At 41.5% G+C, this 19,669-nt stretch overlaps 1 protein-coding gene across 10 annotated transcripts in view; it reads left to right on the top strand.

The window, feature by feature from the left end:
• si:ch73-103b11.2 (myosin phosphatase Rho-interacting protein) overlaps positions 1-19,669 on the top strand; it is a 47,174-nt gene that overhangs the window by 25,986 nt on the left and 1,519 nt on the right. Inside the window, exons 6-26 of one of the 10 annotated variants that reach the window (XM_046376284.1) lie at positions 487-540; positions 1,573-1,792; positions 2,072-2,621; positions 3,958-4,099; positions 4,268-4,384; positions 5,672-5,728; positions 5,850-5,918; positions 6,042-6,131; positions 8,070-8,179; positions 8,327-8,365; positions 9,441-10,215; positions 10,322-10,438; positions 11,365-15,105; positions 16,494-16,641; positions 16,731-16,836; positions 17,083-17,242; positions 17,328-17,435; positions 17,515-17,601; positions 17,698-17,860; positions 18,213-18,286; positions 18,508-18,588. In XM_046376284.1, coding sequence (XP_046232240.1) covers positions 487-540; positions 1,573-1,792; positions 2,072-2,621; positions 3,958-4,099; positions 4,268-4,384; positions 5,672-5,728; positions 5,850-5,918; positions 6,042-6,131; positions 8,070-8,179; positions 8,327-8,365; positions 9,441-10,215; positions 10,322-10,438; positions 11,365-15,105; positions 16,494-16,641; positions 16,731-16,836; positions 17,083-17,242; positions 17,328-17,435; positions 17,515-17,601; positions 17,698-17,860; positions 18,213-18,286; positions 18,508-18,540 — 6,960 coding nt within the window. In that variant the 3' untranslated portion in view covers positions 18,541-18,588. The remainder of the gene's footprint in view (positions 1-486; positions 541-1,572; positions 1,793-2,071; positions 2,622-3,957; positions 4,100-4,267; positions 4,385-5,671; positions 5,729-5,849; positions 5,919-6,041; positions 6,132-8,069; positions 8,180-8,326; positions 8,366-9,440; positions 10,216-10,321; positions 10,439-11,364; positions 15,106-16,493; positions 16,642-16,730; positions 16,837-17,082; positions 17,243-17,327; positions 17,436-17,514; positions 17,602-17,697; positions 17,861-18,212; positions 18,287-18,507; positions 18,589-19,669) is intronic. The other 9 variants (XM_046376286.1, XM_046376282.1, XM_046376288.1 and 6 more) reach the window with 9 other exon arrangements.

Here is a 19,669-nt window from a genome sequence, read left to right as displayed (position 1 = left end):
ATGTGACCCATTTTCTACACCTGACATTTCGAAATGTGTCAGCTCTCCATCCACTTTTAATGGAAGAAGAGCAGAAGTTACTGAAGTCAATGAACTTACTGGAGACTCAGATGCTCAGAACTGATTGTATATACTTGTGCACAGTGACATGTTTGTCTTCTGGGTAGTGCCCCTACATTGAAGGCACCTGGCCTTGTGCACAATAAAAGGTTATACGACAGGAAACTTATCGGTGTCTCATAATGTAACTGAAAGGTGTTTTCACTTTCAGATCCCAGAGTTGATTCTCATAAATAGCAAAATGTTTCACATCAGATGCTTTATTTTTTAAATTTCTGTGAATTTGGCCTAAATGAGAATGAAAGACCATAGTTCTTGGAAGTCAGAAACTGTGAAATCTTTGACAGATTTTTGGGTCTACCTGTATTGATTTTAATCAGCACCACATAGCAAGTATTAACATCAAAGGCTTTTTGTGATTGGCAGGGTGGAGTAACTCCAAGCCAGTGTTTTTCCACTGAAGACATGAATGGACACCCAGTGAGTTCAGCTTGGCCAAACTTTTCATCCTGCTTCACCCTCTGGCTTTGAAATCAGTCCTAATAGATAATATTTATTATAATCCCAATCAATCCAGGTGAAGGGTGAACAAAAAGATTTTTAACTTCTCTCTCTCTCTGATGCTGAAAGAGTGATTCTAAACACAGCAGCATGCTTGTGGTAGGCCGGCTGTGTAAGGGACATTTTTTTTGCTTTGGAAAACTTCCTTTTTCTTCTTATTTTCCCAAATGATGATTCAAATCTGTACTGGTGACATCACACTTTGAACAGCAGTGAGTGTTTAATTTTGTTTCCTCTTTGTATTCTTCAATCAGATGAAGATTATCTATGTGATTTTTATCCTAAAAGTTCTATGTCAATATTTTCCACCTCTGCAGAATTCGTTTTGTTCTCTGTATCCATCAGTAATACAGGTGTGTTTGCCATGAATGAACTCTTTGTTCTTTTTCAAACTTTCAGTCCCTTTCACCCATCCTCCTCTTCTCTTCCCAGAATGAGATGTTTACCAATGATTAAAGAAGTTGTCTTTTGCTTTGTCACTTTCATTTCCCTGACACACACATCTATATAAAGACAAAAAGGCAATTTACTGACCAATGACATGAAATCTCGTGCCACTGAACACCAAGATTCTGAATATTACCTCTACAAACTGAAGCCATAGGAGTTTACTGTCCTGTGCAGAAAATTAATTTTCATTTGAAACACCAAACAGATGGGAAGCAACAAAAAAAGAGATAATCTGGTGTCCCGATAAAGTGGCATTGTGATTGGATTGTCATGTGATTGGACCACTGGGGTTGAGAGTGGGCAATAAAATGAAGCACATAAGCATAAAATCAGGATTTAAAAATTATTTCCTCTGTTTCCACATTTACTTTAAAATATTTAATTGTTCTTTGATCTTCTTCCTTCTCGTGCTCCTTGTTTTTGTAGTCTCTCTGTGACCTTACCTCGCATTATGTCCTTTCCTCTTCCCATCCACTACTCCCAACCCAAACCCCCACCCAGGAGCCTGGCCCTGCCAAGGTGACGGTGACCAGCAGTGGAGGCAGCATCCCTTGCCTGCCCAGCAGTATTGCCAGTGCTGAGCGTGTCCCGATGAGCCGCGCCTCTCTGTGGCAGGAGGAGAGCCGCTGGAGCAGGGCCACCATCCCCTGCAGCCGCAGTGCCTCCTGTATCAGCCAGCTGAGCCAGAGCCAAACAGACTCCAGTAACACTACTCAAGACGGTGAGGACTAAGATGACGCCATGCAATTTCCTCAACATTGTGTATATATACTTCAGCTGTGTATTCACTCTTAGATGAGGGAAATCTAGGTTACCTCTGGAAGTGGTTTACTAGTCAAAGCTAACCTAAAGACACTCATATTGCACGATCAACGCTCCCACCCTGGCGTAAAATCATAAGCTTTTTCAGGCACTGAAACAGACATGTAATATGTGTTGACATATTTAGTACAGACCGTTTGGGATGTTTGATATCAGTGGCACTGTGTCTTTGATTCAGATGGGTGCACCGTGAACACTGGACGCAAGGTACGAGTGGAGAGTGGTTACTTTTCCCTGGAGAAGACAAAGTCCGAGCCCTCTCCACAGTCTGTACAGCATTCTCAGCCACCCCAGCATCTTCCCCTGTCTTCTTCAGCATCCTCCTCCTCTTTAGGAGCACTCAGTCCCAGGTACAGCTCTGAGTCAGAGCCCCAAGTTTCCCCTTATCAACCCTCCCAAGATCTTCTCCCTTCTCCAGGTGCACTTGTTTCCCCCAGCTACTCCACCATCAGCTCCTCCCAGAGCTCATTGGATTCTGAGCCCAGTGGCACTACACCCACTTGGGAGGGACACAGTGGTGGTGGAGGAAGCGCTGGTAGTGTCAGTGGTGGAGGAGGCAGGGTGGGCCGGTCTGGCAGGGAGTACGCAGCACTGTCTGATGTACCACGAGCCCGCAGACTGAGCTACCGTGAAGCCTTCCGTTCAGAGAAAAAGCGCCAAGAGATGAGGGCACGGACACGAAGTCCTGGCCGGGAGGAGGTGGCTCGGTTGTTTGGGCAGGAGCGAAGGTAAGAGGTCATGGCTAAGCGTCAGGCTCAGCACACTGCAACAAATGATTCTACAGAGACGTCTTAAGTTTTTTGCATCTGCTTTCTGATAGATCAACTAAATACATATTGCACAGCAGAAGCATATGAGCAGATTAACTGATAGTAAATTATGGCAGCCCAACATGATTACAATCATTAATGAGCCACTGTTGTTGGCTATTGGTTTAGCCCTGAAACCTATAGATAGCATGCCAAGTAATAAATTATGTGAAGCTCATGCATTGCTTAAAACATTCAATATTTTAGTTTTTTAGCACCACCCTGTGGCTGCTGTCTCTGAGGCCCTCCTACCAAACCCTAGCTCAACAGCAGTTTGCCATTAATGATTATGGGGATTTAAGTGCATGTGTAACTTTCTCTTCTGTGGATCTCTGCCTTTTTGCTCTTGCTACTTTGCTAGTTTGTTTTGTTGTTTCGATCTTTTCCAGGGGCTTCTGAACAGAGCTTCTCAGATCTAACGCTCAACCAACCCTTCCACCCCTGTCCCAATGCTGTTCCCTGCTGGTCACCGCTGATTCCCGCTTTCTATCATTTCATCTCTGCACTGCCTGGGAGCACACACATACACTGTTTCATAAATGCTTGATTCACTGTGTATACGGTGTATAGTCAAACATGCTGATGGGTGGTAATGATGGTGGGATTGCATACAGTTTGAGCTCCTTTCTCATGCAGGCACACTCACACACTATACACACATATTAACAAGCAGAGTACCTTAAGGTAACGCCGAGTGAGTTGCCATTGCTGCTACTTCTGCACTTTGTTTAATCCACCATTTGAGTAATTTCCTGTTCTTCTACAGTTTAATCTCTCATCATATAACACAACTCCATATTCTTTGATGTATCTCTGGATTGCTCTCTCTTTAGGGTATTATTTCTACCTTATTTTTTTGTCTATGAAACAATCTAGAACAGTGTCCAAAATCAGACTTCCTACATTTTGTTTGAAAGTGCTGTGCAGTAATGGCAGCATAGCATTCTGCACGCAGTAAACTGAAACTACTTGTGTCCATTTAAGGAAATTGATTTTGGCTCAAATTTGCTTCCATATCATGCTTTGGTCTTGTTTTTATGCTGATTCTGCAAACATTTGACAATGATGTGCTACATCCTTATGTTTTTTAATAACAATTGATTTATTTTGTCATTATGTTTTTACTATGCTGCAGAATGTAATTTTTAAGAATGACTGAGATATTTAATTCATTGTCAGATCAGACTTTTATGTGGAATTTAATACTGTTTGCACTGTGTGTTGAGTGTGACACATACTTTTTGTTGTCTCTTAGGCGCTCTCAGATCATTGGCCGATTCGAGGAGGCTCAACATGTGGAGCACATGGAGACAAGCAGCTCCAATGAGCCCTCAGCTAACACCACACTAATCCAGAGACAAGGCCGCAGCGAGAGACGGCCTCTGGCTAACAAACATGTATGCTATTTTCTTTGTTAATCCTGAACAACAAAATCTAAATAAAGTAAAATATTTAAATAATTCGCTGAATGGTATATGTAATGTGTAGTTATATATAATGCCCCTGTTTAGAAGTAAGTAGTAAGGAATTACTTCTAATTTTTAATACTAATTTTATATTTACAGGAGATGTCACTGGATGCAGGAAAGGACCGTGCAGTCCCTGATGTGTCCTGTTCCACTTTTGCTAATTTAAGAAGAGCCAAGTCATTGGACCGCAGAGTCACTGAGTCGTCAATGACTGTGAGTACCAACAGTTCTTAATGTTCAGAGTCTATAAACAATGGACAGAATTAGTTCAAGGTGCCATAAAATAGCTTTGTGATTTAAAAATTGAGATTAAGTGCATTGAAAGTGAAGCAAACATTTTCTTACCTGCTATACATGTAAAAATAAAAGAAAAGGTATGTTTACTCAAGCAAATAACCAATAGACTAGTTAACAACTATAACCATGTCTGTAGTTATTAAATTACTTTGATTATATAAGCATAGTTTGAGATACTTATGTTCTCTAAGCCTATATACATAACCAGCTGGAATTTTCTTCAGGCATCCATGTGTAACATTTTTGCAATGTGTACTACTCATAAAATCATATCAATCAATATATCACATCGGTAATTTATTTCAGTTGCTTATGCGCCCAAACACCAATCCAACTCCACATGATAGTAGTAGCCCTCAGGTTGCTTACGGTTGCACTGGTCTCTTTCTGAAGTCTGACTCCTACCAGTCTGACAAACTGATCTGAGGTCTGTTCAGACCTGCGGGGGTGATCCCGTCAGTGTGTGTGGTTGGTCTCTCTGGTCAAGCTGCAGCTGCCAGCACCCCCACCCACTCAAGCGCACGCGCGCACACACACACACACACATTCATGTACACACCACTGCCGTCAACGCTACTGATGATTATAAATAGCTGGCACAGAAGCAGCCGCAGTCGTGTGCATGTCTCTGCGATAGACAGAAAGAAACAGATTGTCAACATACGAAGTGAAGGCAGTTAGCCATCAGAATGACTCTCTGCCAGACCGTGACACCACACCTGATGAAGCTCAACAAAAGCAAGGTATTGTTGAGTTAGCAGACGGCAGGTTTTGAATGAAAGATTTACTTCAGAGTCTATAAACAGACTTGAGCTTGGTTTCAATGTGCAGCAGTTTGTGTTTCACAGGGAAAGTCCAGCTCCCGCCAGTCGGTCTCTTTAGCTTCAGTCACATCTTGGCACTTATACTTCTGCAGCTGAGGTAGTTACCTTGATGTAAACAGATGCACATAAATGCAGTAGTGTTTGGGAAGATATTCTGATTACAGCAGTGATGAATGCTCACTTATTAACAACTTGTAAGATAGTTACAAATTAGTGCGAAATGTCTCAGCAAAATATTTTTTGTTCTTTTTTTTCCTATAAATGTGCTTAATATTTAAATGAAAGTTGCTTCTAAACTGTTGATTTATTTTCTGTTGCTTATTTAGTTATTCTAGTTGCATCACATCATATGACGTTAGTCTGATCCCTTTAATTGCAGCCAGACCTGCTGAACTTCAAAAAAGGATGGATGACAAAGCTGTATGAAGATGGAATGGTAAATTGTTTTCATTAGTGGGATTAAATGACCATCTGCTTCTCTCCCAATCTGAATAACATCATATTAGACTCTTCAAGGACTTTTGATATCCACTCAATTGTGTCTTTTTTCCCCTTAGTGGAAGAAACACTGGTTTGTCCTGACAGATCAGAGTTTGAGGTACTACAAGGATTCAATAGCTGAGGAGGTAAAAATTGGCTTCTGGAGACTGTACAGTTTCTGACCATTCATTTGACTGAAAAGATAACTAACAGGCTTTTTGTTGTTGTTGTTTTTGCTCTATTTTGTATATTTACTTGTTTCCCCTCAGGCTTCAGAAATGGATGGTGAAATTGACCTTTCCACATGTTATGATGTCAAAGAGTTCCCCGTCCAGAGGAATTACGGTTTCCAAATCCTGGTGAGTGTTGAGTCTTCATGTCATCGATTGTCCTGCATCATTAATCAGCGGTGAAGATGAGTCTCATTGTCTGCACTTGAGTGCTGCTGCCTGTTGCCAGTCTATAAACAGCCCCAGACACCAAGTGGTGCAACTTTAGGTATCAGGTTTTGCCATTTCTCTCTCTGAAATGATTCTTTGTCTGTCATGACACATGTCACTTGACTTGTCATCTCTCTGTGAGAGGCTGACATCATAGTGGTCTAAATCTGCTGTGGCCGTTGCCAGCCATTCTCGTTTCTCTGAACCCTCTTGCATTCAAAAACCCCATCCTTCTCCGTGTCAGTAACATTCACATCTTCATTACATGCATTTACATTGACATACATTTTGTGTTTATAGTAGTATTGCTCTGAACCTTAACTGCATAACAGTTGTGCAGTTCTATGGATCCTGCTGTGAACCATCTGACAAAATACTTCTGTCATATAATCCTTTGACCATTAAACATTTTTAGCACTTGTTGCTGGCAAAATACTTGCTGGACACATATAGTTATGATGCAGTGTTTTCATTATCCATATAATGTCACTGGGTGTTTATGTTCTATCCACACATAGGCTTAAATTTGCCATACTACAAGGTCATTAATATTGTTTACATTTGCTTGATGTGACTCTGCCCCCCCATGCTATTTTCTGCAAGAAGTCAGAAATAGAGAATTGAGGGGATTGTTGTCTCTCTTGCAGAGCATGGGTTTGGTGTTGAGTAATTAATAACTCCAGTATTTATGTCCACCCTCTCGGCTCTACAGTCAGACTGGAAGGGGCCGTTGTAGAGCTAAAGCTGTGTAGAGCTGAGCACAAGACGCACAAGATTCTGATGTGCGGAAGTGTTCATGAAAAGCTGTGGTCTTGAAGTCCTTTAAAGTCCACTAGAGGTCACTGTGTATCTTTAATTTATTTCACACACACGGTAAAGCTGATTTACAAGGCCATTGGGTGAGGGATACCTCTGTTTAAAGGGAGATTTCTTCTGCGTAACAGTTTTGTAAATACTGTTCCCGTTGACAATCTAAGAAGACAGGATTCAGCCAAATGTAGTCTTGTGCAATTATATATTTAAAAGTGTTGCATAGTCCTCAAATAATTCTTAAAGCAAGAGGCTATTTGCATGGTATTTGAACAGTAGCTACTCATAATAAAAAAAAGATTGTTTAATGTAACAGATTGGTGAAAGACTCAGTAGTCATTTTAAAGCAGTCCATTCAAAACACCCATGTTAGGCATTCTGTAGGGTAAATCCTCAGGATATTCATTTTAGCTGCACTTCAGCTAAACAGGGACTTTTAAAACAGGAACACACACTGAACTTAGACTAGCAATTGTGTGTAGGCTCCTGTAAACTGCCAGTTTCACATTCTAAATTGCTAGATACCTACTTTTGTGAAAAAGCAACAGCCCTGAAGGATTTAGTGCTTTGGGTCTTAAAAGCAAGAACAAAAGTAACACATTTTTGTCCACATGAAATAAACTGTTTGACATCATATTTTTCCAAATGTTTGCCTCTGTTGAATTGTCAAACCTAGAAAATTTAACACATCACAGCTGGCAGAGTAGTATTTAAATTTGATTAGACAGTGAAGTTTGATGTATTGCACATTAAACAGAAGAATCTTCTGTTATTTGTTTTGCTACTCTAGAATGTAGGTGGCGTTAAACTTGTGGTTGTAGTGACAGCCTAAAAATATATATACTGTACCCCTCTCCTCAGCCCCATGTCAATGTGTTGCTTTTGGTGTTAAAGCAAACTTTCCTGAGCTGAGCTGCCTGTCTTAATTTTATCTGAGGCTTGTACTAAAAACACGTGCTTAGTTGTTTGTGTCAAAAATGTATTTTTATCAACATGCTGCCTGACAGCCCTGACATTTATTTAAACAAGATGCCTGTCTGCTTTCAGTGTAAAGAGGGAGCTTGCACCCTGTCAGCCATGACCTCTGGAATCCGTCGCAACTGGATTCAGGCCATTATGAAGAATGTGCGACCCACAATCGCCCCCGATGTCACCCGGTAATACCCAGAGAGGATTAACACTTCAACCACTGTCAGATATTTTTTTTTCTCCTCACTTATTTTATCTTAATCCCTCTCTCCTCCTCGTCCTCTCTTTCCTTCCTTCTTTTTCTCCCTCAACCGGTATTTTCAACCTGCTTCCAGGAAAAACATCTCTCTGAAACTATCCGTTCTGAAGCCCAGGTTGGAGTGCTTGTGTGTTGAATACCTCGAATATCCTCGAACAGTGATGTTATTGCTCAGCAATGTCAGCCCCGGCGTGTTTGTCGTCCCACCCTATGTCATGTGATTGTTGAGTAATGTCTCCCTGTCAGTTGTGCCACTGTAGAGACACACACTGCAATCACATCAACATACGAGAATAATCTACCCAACCTGCTGTTGATCAACAACAAAGACTTTTTCTAATGATCATAATAATGTCATGGTTTAGTCAGGAGTGGTCACAGAACAACAAGAAAATTTCAACACAGCAAGAAGACTGAGTGAATAGAAAGACAAGAGCCTGCATATGAAGTTTTTTTGGCTCAAATCACTGAGAGATTTTTTAACCACTTAAACATTTATTCTTGTGTTTTTAAAAGCTGGGTGTAACTTTTCAGATGGCTCATCAAATGTCACACTGATTACATGCTCTGACCTGCATTCACTGAGTCACACTCTGTACTCGTCCAGTGTGTCTCTTGGGCAGCTCTCTCCAAGGGGAGAATGTGTGATATTTTTGGTATTTCTGCATAGACGCCTCGCAGACACCTTTCTCGTTCTTGAGGTCTGTCCCTTCTCATTTTCCCCTTACTGACCCCTCCTGACACCTCCACACAACGCAGTGAAAATAGATTATTCTGTCAGGTCACTTTTTAAGAGGTGATCTGCCCCTTAACACTACAGGAGCCAATCACTATACAGTTAACTGTAAACACATTCTTCACACTAGGATACTATACAAACTTAGAGGCTAAATACAGACATCTGGCTTACTCAGATCAAGAGTGTTGTGAACACTAAAGCTGCTTTCAGCCTAATTCAGTTTGTCATATAAGCATTTTGATGTTGATGCTTTTTCACTGGTTTTTATCATGCACTTGTGCAGTTAGATAATGCTACTCTGTCCGAAATGTACGCATTGTTGTTTGTCTAGCAGAGCTTTATGTCATTGTATTGTAGCTTGAGCTGATGTAAATGTGAAAATAATATATCAATGTGTTCAGTCAAAGTCATCTTGTATATGTTTTTTACTTTTGTGTTTTTGTTCATTCAGATCCCTCCCTGATGAGAAGATAAAAGCCCACGTGATGTTGGAGCCTTGTCCACAGACCACCCCGGAGACCAATCCTGAGGCGCCCAAGTCTGATGTCAATAAACAGCTAGCTGGCAATGGTGCCTCTCCTCCTGCCTCTGAGCCCCGTAAAAGCCGCGTTCGTGAGCGCAGACGAGAGGGTCGCTCCAAGACTTTTGACTGGTCCGAGTTCAAAATGGAACAGAAAGAAAAGCCTGCAAAGGAACGAGCAGACACCGTCGACCTCAGCTCATCGTTCTCAACAACTTCTTCATATTGCTCTCCCTCCTCTTCCCCTTCCTCATTAGCATCCTCTCCTGTCTCTACCTCCTCCCTACAAACCTCTTCTGTGTCAGGTGCTCACCCCCCTTCTATGACAGAAGAAGCAGAGAAGCAGAATGTTAAGAGGGATATCCCTTCACATAGCACAACCAGTGCAACCCAAATGCCAAATACTGTTACAGTCAGCATGATTTCCACACTAAACACCACATCACCGGGTCAACCACCGATACCTGAATGCCAAGACCAAGGAAAGATGGAAGTAGACCACCCTACAGCCATGCAGCCCGGTAGTGGAGATAGGAATGACAACAGAACCTCAGACGTCCAAGAAGAGATTGAGCATCGATGGCATCAGGTGGAGACGACGCCGTTGAGAGAAGAGAAGCAAGTTCCCATCAACTCAGCTTTAGGAATCTCTGGAAACTCTGACAGACTGCCTGCACATGAGCTTGCAGCGCTGCTTGACAAAGAGGTGTGTGTCAACATGGTCGTATATGTTTTAATGGTATCAAAGCATCTTGTGCCATCCGTTAAAGGAATTCTGATTCATTTTTTCTTCTCTTTCTTTCTTTGTTCAGTTGGGACAGAAGCAGAAGGAGCTGGACCAACTACAAAAGCAAAACAACATTTTAAAAGAGCAGTTGGAAAATGCACTAGGGAGAGAACAAAGTGCCAGAGAAGGCTATGTACTACAGGTACTACACTCACCACTCACACATTAGTATGTGTTTTAAAATGGACACCATGTACAAATAGCATTGCTACATGAATTTTCACAAAGAAATCTTGAGCAGTAAAATGTTTAGAATGGTATTAAGGTTTGCAGGCTGGTATACTGGTACTGGCCAAACCTGTGGTGCAGCAAATGTTATTAACTGTACCATAGTACTGTGTAGAATGTATTTTTGATATAAAACCTAATGGTTTATGATAGATCAGATTTATGTGTGGCTTGTGTAACTTGTGTAAAACTCTACTAACAGGTGTGGGTGCTTATTCTCTGAAACTGATATGCATGGTTGTGGTGTTCTTAGCATGAGTTCTCTCTAACGGTTTTTACGGAGTTTCACATCTCCCGGGAAAATAGTTGATTTGATCTTATATTCTTAAGGTAAGAAACATGATCAAGAGGCTTTGCGCTGTGCTTTTTCTCTCTGTTCATTTGTGCTTTGTCTGTGTGTCCTTCCCAAGCTTGATTTCTGCATGCTTTTTGGTGTTTCAGAATTGCTTACTTAAACTAATTGCTTGTTTACATTGAGCAGTTACAAATTATACAGTGAAATCATCACAGAGTCAGAATGTCATTTTGTTGTATCACATCACATTTCCTTTGTCAAAGTTAATTAGTTGGGCCTGTTTTTTACTTGTTGGTTTGTTTGTTTTTTGTTTATTTGTTTGTTGGAGGGTGAGAGTTGATATTCATTTGAATCTTTTCATTTCCAAGTCACCTCTGAAAAAGCACAGTGGAAGCTTGGGGAAAAAAAACAATGAATCAAAAGCAAGATTGACATCAAGAAAAGAGAAAACTTTTCCTGGTAACTCTTGAGATGTGGTTCTCCGTACTTGATAGGGGAAGTGAGGTGATGTCATTAATGAAACTGTCTCATCAATCTTTTTCAAGAGTGCAACACCCCCTTCCTCTTCACCGCACAGACTGCCATGGCAACGCTTGCATGTGCTTAATCAAGATTTACAAAGTGAGTTGGAGACCCAGAAGCGCAAGCAAGACCTTGCTCAGCAGCAAATTCGAACTCTTAAAAGAAGCTACACAGAAGCCCAGGATGCTGTAGATCGCCATGAGACTGATATTCAGGCTCTGCAAGCCAAGCTGGCATCTGCAATGGCTGAAATCCTGGCTAGTGAAGAGGCTGTGGCCAGAATGCGCAATGAGCTCAAGTTAGAGCAGGAACGTTCAAAGGAACAAGAAGAGGAACATGGCCGTAGTGAGTCCACACTACGAGCTCAGCTAAAAGACAGTGAAGATAGACTCCGTGAAGTGGAGGCTAGTCTCTTGGAGAGAAACCAGGCTCTCAGGCACCTGGAACGCCAGCAGGCCCTGCAACGAGACCACATGAGAGAGATACAGAGGCTGCAGGAGAGACTACAAGAGGTGACCGCTCGGCTAAGGGCTACCGAGGAGGGTCAGGCACTGAAAGAGGAGCGTATGAGGAAGGAGCAGCATAGCATGCAAGAGAGTCATGAGAGGGAAAGACAGACTCTGTGCAGAAGATTAGCTGAGGCAGAAACTGCGGGGAAAGACATGGAGAACAGAGTACTGGAGGCTGAGCAGCAGGTGGAGGCCCTGTTAAGAGGGAGGCTGTCTTCAGGTGGGAAGGAATGCAGGGAGGAAATACTCAGGTTGCAAGAGGAGTTGGTCCAAAAGACTGACATGGTTGAGTCACTGAGGGAGAGTGTGCGTAGGCTAGAAGAAGAGAAGAGCCATCTTACTTGTCGCTGTCAGGAGCTTCTGAACCAGATTGCAGAAGCAGACCGTGAGGTGAATAAGCTCCGCAATCGTCTGGAAACGGAAGAGGCTGATTACAACACCCTGGAGCACTCATATGAGAGGGCTACCCAAGAATTTCAGAAAATGAGCCAGTTCCTTAGAGAAAAAGAGGAAGAGATTCGGCAAACAAAGGAGATGTACGAGAGGCTGGTGGAACGCAAGGAGGAGGATTTGAAAGAAGCCCTTGTCAAAATGACTGCACTTGGAAACAGCTTGGAGGAAACTGAACAGAAGTTGCAAGCTAAGGAGGAACTTCTTTGTCAAATGAGTCAAAGCCTCTTAGATAAGGTTGAGCCCTGTAGTGCTGAAAAGGATCTGCAAGCCAAGCTTGTGGTTGCAGAGGACCGTATAGCTGAGCTAGAGCAGCATCTCAATGCCCTGCAGCTGGGCTATGCTGACCTACGCATGGAAAGGCAGCAAATCCCAGAGCAGAGCAAGAAAGGAAGGCTTAAAACATCTGTGTCCTTATCACCAAACACAGAGCCCTGTCTTTCCTTTGACAAGACACAGAATTCGCCAGTTGATAAGGAATGTCAAGCTAAGAGACCCAGGATACGTTTTTCCAGTATTCAGTGCCAAAAATACATAAATTTAGAAGGCATGGACTCTAGCCATTTGAGTAGTACCTTGGCAGAGATGAGACAAAAAGGTAATCAGGATGTAAATGAAGACATCCATCTGACTGAAGGAAACATCTCTGATACCACATTCCCTCACAGTAGTGACCCTGAGAAGTTTATCTCTGTTATACATGCTCTAGAGACTAAACTGCTGGCAACTGAGGATAAACTAAGAAACCTCACTCAAAATCTAGAGGAGCAACGATCCATCCAAGCAGAACACATGTGCAAGATTAATCTAAAGATGACAGAAACAAAGCCTATCCCCGATAAAGAGTCAGTTTGTGGAAGTGAGATACAGGGCAGTGCTGCCAATAAGCATTATGTCAAGGCCCTGCTGTGTGTGGAAAATAGTCGAGAGAAAGTCAGGACTATTCTCAATGGCTCTCATGATACCACAGATTCACAGCTGCACTCACTGTCAGAGATTGAGAATGATTTGTTCAACGCATCATTATACATCAAACAGGGACAGAAGATGTTGGAAGAGCAGTTGCCACCTGTCCATCCAAATCAAAGCCCAGAGACTCTAGATAAAGAAGCATTGCACCTCTTTGCCAAAACTTTGTCTTTTGAGGCGGTAGTGTTGAACAAGATGGCTTTGTTATTACAGACTTCAAAGTCTGACCTCCTGCAAGCACTTGAAGAGATATGGGAGGACATAGAGAATATTAAAAGGAGTGACAAAGATTGCTTGGCTATAGTTTATGCTGATGTTTTAACCAGGAAGTTGATGTTAGAGAGTGCATTTTGGAAAGAGCTGGAGAAAGCTGAGACAAATGTTGCTAAATCCAAAGAGGGCAATGTTTCAGCTGATGTAGATGTCGATGCCACAATTGTCTTTAACACTTTCATTAAAGCAGAACTAGCCTACTCTGTTCAAAACCTTAAACATTGCTATGAAGAGCAATTCAAAATACTGAAAAGGGAGTTGACTGAAGCTCGAAAAAACCTTTATCAAAGGGAAATGGCTCTGAAAGCAATTATTGAAGCTTCCAAAAGGCCTGATTTGAAAAATGTAATAAAAGAAGTCAAACATAACTTTGGGTTTAGTAAACAAAAGTTAGCTGATATTCACCCCCCTGAACTTGCTCCTTACATGGAGCAGATTGAAATGGAAGAAGCTAGAGACTTGGCTGAAGAAATCATCGACAGACAGTTGGCTGGAGAAATGCCCTATTGTGGTGCTGACTCTATTGAATCACTGCAAAATGCGCATGACAACCTGGCTAATGAGCTCCAACGACAAGCAGTAATCCTCCATAAGTATGCTGAAGAGATTGAAAGTGGTGGGAACCACCCTGGACTGGCTAAAATGATCCATGCTCTTCTAGGGCACCAAACTTCGCATAATTTCACAAGTACCTCTCTTTGTATGCGCGAAGCCCTAATCCAGGCTCAAGTGGCTTACGTGGCATGCAGGCTACGGGCCATGCATGAACAAGAATTGAGCTGGTGTGAACAGACAGGTCAGAACATGGATGCTCTTGTACAGCAGCATGCCCATAATGTCACTGCCATCCAAGAGAAATATGAAACATCTTTGCAGGAGGAGCGCGTGAACTTCACACAAACCGTGGGCACTCTCCAGATTGAGAACGAAACACTAAAGAGTGAGATCAGCAAACGTGTGAACCAGCTTTCCCAGCAGCAGGAGCAACTGGCTGTGCTGAAAGAGCATTTCCAGAAGCAGACTGAAGAGCTGAAGCAGAAGCATAAAGAGGAGCTAAGCCAAATAGAGAAAGGCCGCACTTCAACGGAGCTGGCCCTCATGGAGACCACAGCTGACAGTCAGCGAAAGCTAGAGGTTCTTTTGGTGGACATGGACACCATGGAGGAGCGGCATGAGAGTCACGTGAGGAAACTGGAGGAGCAGTTTGAACAAAGGATCTGTGAACTCCAGCATATTCACAAAGAGGAGATCGAAAAGTTACATTCACGGTATATGGAAAACATTCAGCGTGCCCAAGAGTACCAACAGGACAAAAAAAGTCCCAGTATTACCCGTTCAGCTCCTTGTGAAGAGGCCACTACACCAATGGAAGAGGAAGAACAGGGGAAGGGGGAAAATGCACATGACATGTCAGACGTGGACTCCATGGTGGTTCTGAAGGATCGGATCCAGGAGCTGGAGACTCAGATGAACACCATGAGGGACGAACTGGAGAACAAGCACCTAGGAGGAGATGTTGCCAGCCTGAGAGAGAAATACCAGAGAGACTTTGAAAGTCTTAAGGTTTTTGCTCATTCATTTTACCTTAGTGGATTCTTTTTAATAAATGAGAGAATAGTGGATAAATAGTAAAATAGTTTATCAGTCTACTAAAATGTACAGAGGCTTTGGAGTTGGGAAATGGTGTGATTTCTGATTTGTAGATTATAACCTGCAGCCTGCATTTCATCAGATTGCAAATTGTAATAGCCTTGTAATCATAGCTTTGTGGGATGTCCTGATCTTTGTAGTAATACCTACTCATACAAACTTTATTTTTAGCCACACTACTGTTTTGATTCTAGAGAGGGGAACAGCAGTCCTCTATGTGTTTCCCTCAGTGATCCTGACTTTCCATCTCAAGTAAATAACGGGTCAGTTTTATCATCATTATCTTGTTAAAAATATCCACAACTAATAGGTAGATTGGCCCAAAATATGGTGCGGACATTCATGGTTCCCAAGCAATGAATCCTAATGACTGTGATCCCTTGACTTTTTCCCCGGTGGACCCATTAGGTACACATTTGGGGTTTTTAGTGAAATGTCTTACCAATAATTGGTTGGGTTTCTGTGAAATGTGGTTTATTCACGTTTCCCATAAGGTGAATTTTAATCCTTTTTGTGATCTTTCATCTAGTGCTGTTCATATGAAATTGTACATTTGTCCAAAATTTTATTTTATGACCAAATGCCTGCAGAACTAATGAATTAGTGAATAACAAATGTGCACATCAATTGTAACAACTAAACATCAACATGTTGGAAAAGTCATTGTGAACATGTTAGCATGTTCACAATGGCATTGTGCTCAAAAACTGGCTGTTGAATCTTAGCCCTTATATTCTGTATTTATTTATTCATTACTACATAAGTTATTGTGACTGCACAGGGCACCTATACTCCACATATTGCTGACATACAGGTAAATCAGTGTATCCATTTGTAATATATCTCCTTTGGCATCTCTTGATGAATGTAATGAATCAGAAATTAATATCAGGTTGGGACATCCCTAGTTGTTTTACACAGTTAAGCAAAGCATTCTGTTACCGGTTGACGCCTTAAGTACACCTTGGCAATTAAAGGTGTAAAATGTCTTCCAACGTTGCCTCTTCATTTTGGCAATAATAGACATACCATTTCCCATTTAATAATATAAGAATTACATAGGAGTGCTGCGCTGGATTAGAATTACACTGATCTAACTTGTTCTCTTACTAACACCAACAACTGGGCTTTAGATCAGCTGTATGAAAAGCTTGCATGCCTTCTGTCACTGGTTTTGCATGTCACACCATGTAGCCTAGTCAGCTACTAATAGATATTGCACAGAATCTGTAGTCACAAATGAAAATGTAAGCGGTAATTGTAAAATGAATTTTGTGATAACAGATCGTTTCTTCCCACAGGCCACATGTGAGCGTGGATTTGCAGCAATGGAAGAGACACACCAGAAGGTAATACAAGACCTCCAAAGGCAGCATCAGAGGGAGATTTCCAAGCTTATGGAAGAGCGAGAGAGACTATTGGCTGAGGAGACTGCTGCCACAATTGCTGGTAAAGAAATGAACTGCATTAACACCCAAAATGTCTTATTGTGTATTTTACACAAGAGCGGCGTTAAATGTGATCTGTCTTAAATGCAGCTATTGAAGCTATGAAGAATGCACACAAGGAGGAAATGGAGAAGACCCATCGCTCCCAACTGAGTGGGCTCAACTCTGATATTGATGAGCTTCGCTTACAATATGAGTATGCGTGATATTTTCTGGAAAAAACTTACGTGTTTAAGCCTCCTTTGATTCAGAGAAATTGTATGCTGCTCAGTATCATCAGTAGATGGACAAAGAATCCATATAGTCTGTTGACTCTGTGCTGCAGTCAGGGCAGCTGTAAATATTTAGTCTTGAGTTTCTCCTGCCAAAAAACTAAACTGTTTGCATTTGGTAAACGTTAGGTGAGAATTCCAGTTAATATTGTGATAATCTTACTGGCTAGGGAGGAGCTGCAGTCCATCCAGAGAGAACTGGAGGTGTTGTCAGAGCAGTACTCTCAGAAATGTCTGGAGAACGCTCACCTGGCCCAGGCACTGGAGGCTGAAAGGCAGGCCCTCAGGCAGTGTCAGAGAGAGAACCAGGAGCTCAATGCTCACAACCAGGTCTGAATGCACACACACATGCGCACGTGCATGCCAAAACGTTTCCATCCACGTGTTTAAAGTACGACTTCATTCTGTTCGCCAGGAATTAAACAACCGACTGACTGCAGAGATCACTCGGATGCGCTCCTGTTTCAGTGGTGAAACAGCACAGTCTCCACTTACCCAGGGCAAAGATGTGTATGAACTGGAGGTATGTGTAAGCATACACACACACACATACACAAAGTATTTGCTCCTTAATCTCATGAGTATTTCTCTTTAACTTGTAGGTGTTGCTGCGAATTAAGGAGTCAGAGATCCAGTATCTTAAACAGGAAATTCACTCTTTGAAAGATGAACTACAGTCTGCTCTAAGGGTAAGCAGAAACAATCTTTATGTTTTGCGAATAATTTATTGAAGGTATGTGTCTGTATTTCTTCTGTATTCACGTTGTCGATTTGAATTTCAACAGGACAAGAAATATGCCACAGACAAATATAAGGACATCTATACAGAACTCAGCATTGTGAAAGCAAAGGCTGACTGCGACATCAGCAAACTGAAGGAGAAACTGCTCATTGCCACGGAAGCTTTAGGCGAGAGGACTGTCGATGGAACGGTCACGACTGGATACGGTAAATGTTGCTTTCATCGTAATTTGCCCCTCATTGAATTAACACAAAAAACAGAATCTCTATTGAAGTCAGTTGGGAGACATAAACTGTAATGACAACAGTTTATAGAAACTTATAGAACTTTATAGAACACATTTTTGCGATTTTTGGATTTGGTTGCACATTTTTAACCCTAAAATGCATACCGTAGGTGTTTTTTCAAATATTCTTTCATACCTTGGGTCTTGGCAGAATAAGCCATATAATAAAATCATATTGCATGTAGAGTTTTTGGAAGTTAATATAAACAAACTTGTTTGTCACAATGTCCATATTTACTCTCAGTAATGACATACTTTCATTGTGTTTTTAGACATCATGAAATCAAAAAGTAATCCAGATTTCATGAAGAAGCAATCCAAGCAATCGAGAGGCATAAGGTCAAAGGTGAGTGTCAGATTTAATTAAATGTTTTTTTTCCTTCTCCAAATTTAGGCGTTTTGGCTCAGAATGAACCATACAGATGGAGTAAAATATTTGTGATGTGATTTATCACTGTTAATCATTCAGCCAACACATACTGTAGAAATGTGCTCCACACTTGGTCGGATGGGACATTTTTTTACGCTTATTCTGTAAGTTTGTCATCTGTCTGTTTTGTCCATCAGTCTGTCACTGAACAGGTCTCATGGGATAGCTGACACTCCCATTGTGGGATGATTCCCCCAACCCCTGCCCCAAGATCTGCTGTAGGTATAGCATGATGTAGAGCAAAGCATGCCCTTACCTCACTCGCATGATCTCCACCAAACCCTTCCTTTTTGCCCAAAACTGCACCACCAAAGCTGATTGCAGTGTTTACCTTTCAGTTGAATGTCACAGGTGTGAGCATTAGCGATTTAAAAACAGTGTCATGCAAAATCCTCTCTAGTCACAGTCCTGTCCCGTACTGTGTTCTTAAAAGAGTAGTTTGACATTTTGGGAAACACATTTTTTTTGCAAAAGTGCTGTGAGAAAATAGATACTTACTTTCATGTCTGTATGGTTAATATGAAGCTACAGCCTGGAGCTTAGCTTAGCATTAACACTGGAAAACAAGGCTGTAGCCCAAATAGGTAAAATAAGTCTGCCTACCAGCCCATCTAAAGCTCCCTAACTAACAAATTACATCTAATTATTGTGGTTTTACACAGACACAACCTGTTATTTAGGATGGTTTAGAGGTGCAAGTAGGCAGATTTTGTTTTCATTGTACAGAGCCAGAAACCCACCACTTAATGATGTGGTGTTTCAGCACAGTGTCATTTCATATCACCTGTGCGTGTTGTCCCTATTATTTACAGTAAGCTGACAGGGAGAAATGTAAGTTGTTTGGGTCTGCAGAAGTATTTTGGGAATATCAGAGCACTAATAATCATCTCATTATCATTACATAGAGAATGGGAGTGCTCTGTTTTTGAGAATGAGAATGATGAATTTCTCATATTCCAAAATTGTTTTGCTCTGTTAACACAAAAACACTCTAATTTCCGTCTTTTGTCTCTTTGTGAGTTATTGAACCCTCTGTGTTTTATTTGAATTTTTTTATTGTGTGTGCGTCAGTAATTGCTCTTGTGTGGCATGACTGTATTCCATCATAACCACGTTTTCCTGTACAGATTGTATTTCAGTTGCAGTATGTCATTCAAAGCAGAAACATGCCTGGTACTGATAGCTGGCTAGCATAAAACATAACCATTTTTTTGTCTCATCTGTGCCCACGTACCTTATCTGACCTTATCAGCTATTAATAACAAAACAATAAACAAAAATAAAACACACACACACACA

This window comes from Scatophagus argus, chromosome 21 (genome assembly GCF_020382885.2).
Source record: "Scatophagus argus isolate fScaArg1 chromosome 21, fScaArg1.pri, whole genome shotgun sequence".
Lineage (NCBI taxonomy): Eukaryota > Metazoa > Chordata > Actinopteri > Scatophagidae > Scatophagus > Scatophagus argus.
This window is presented reverse-complemented; position numbering and strand designations above follow the sequence as displayed.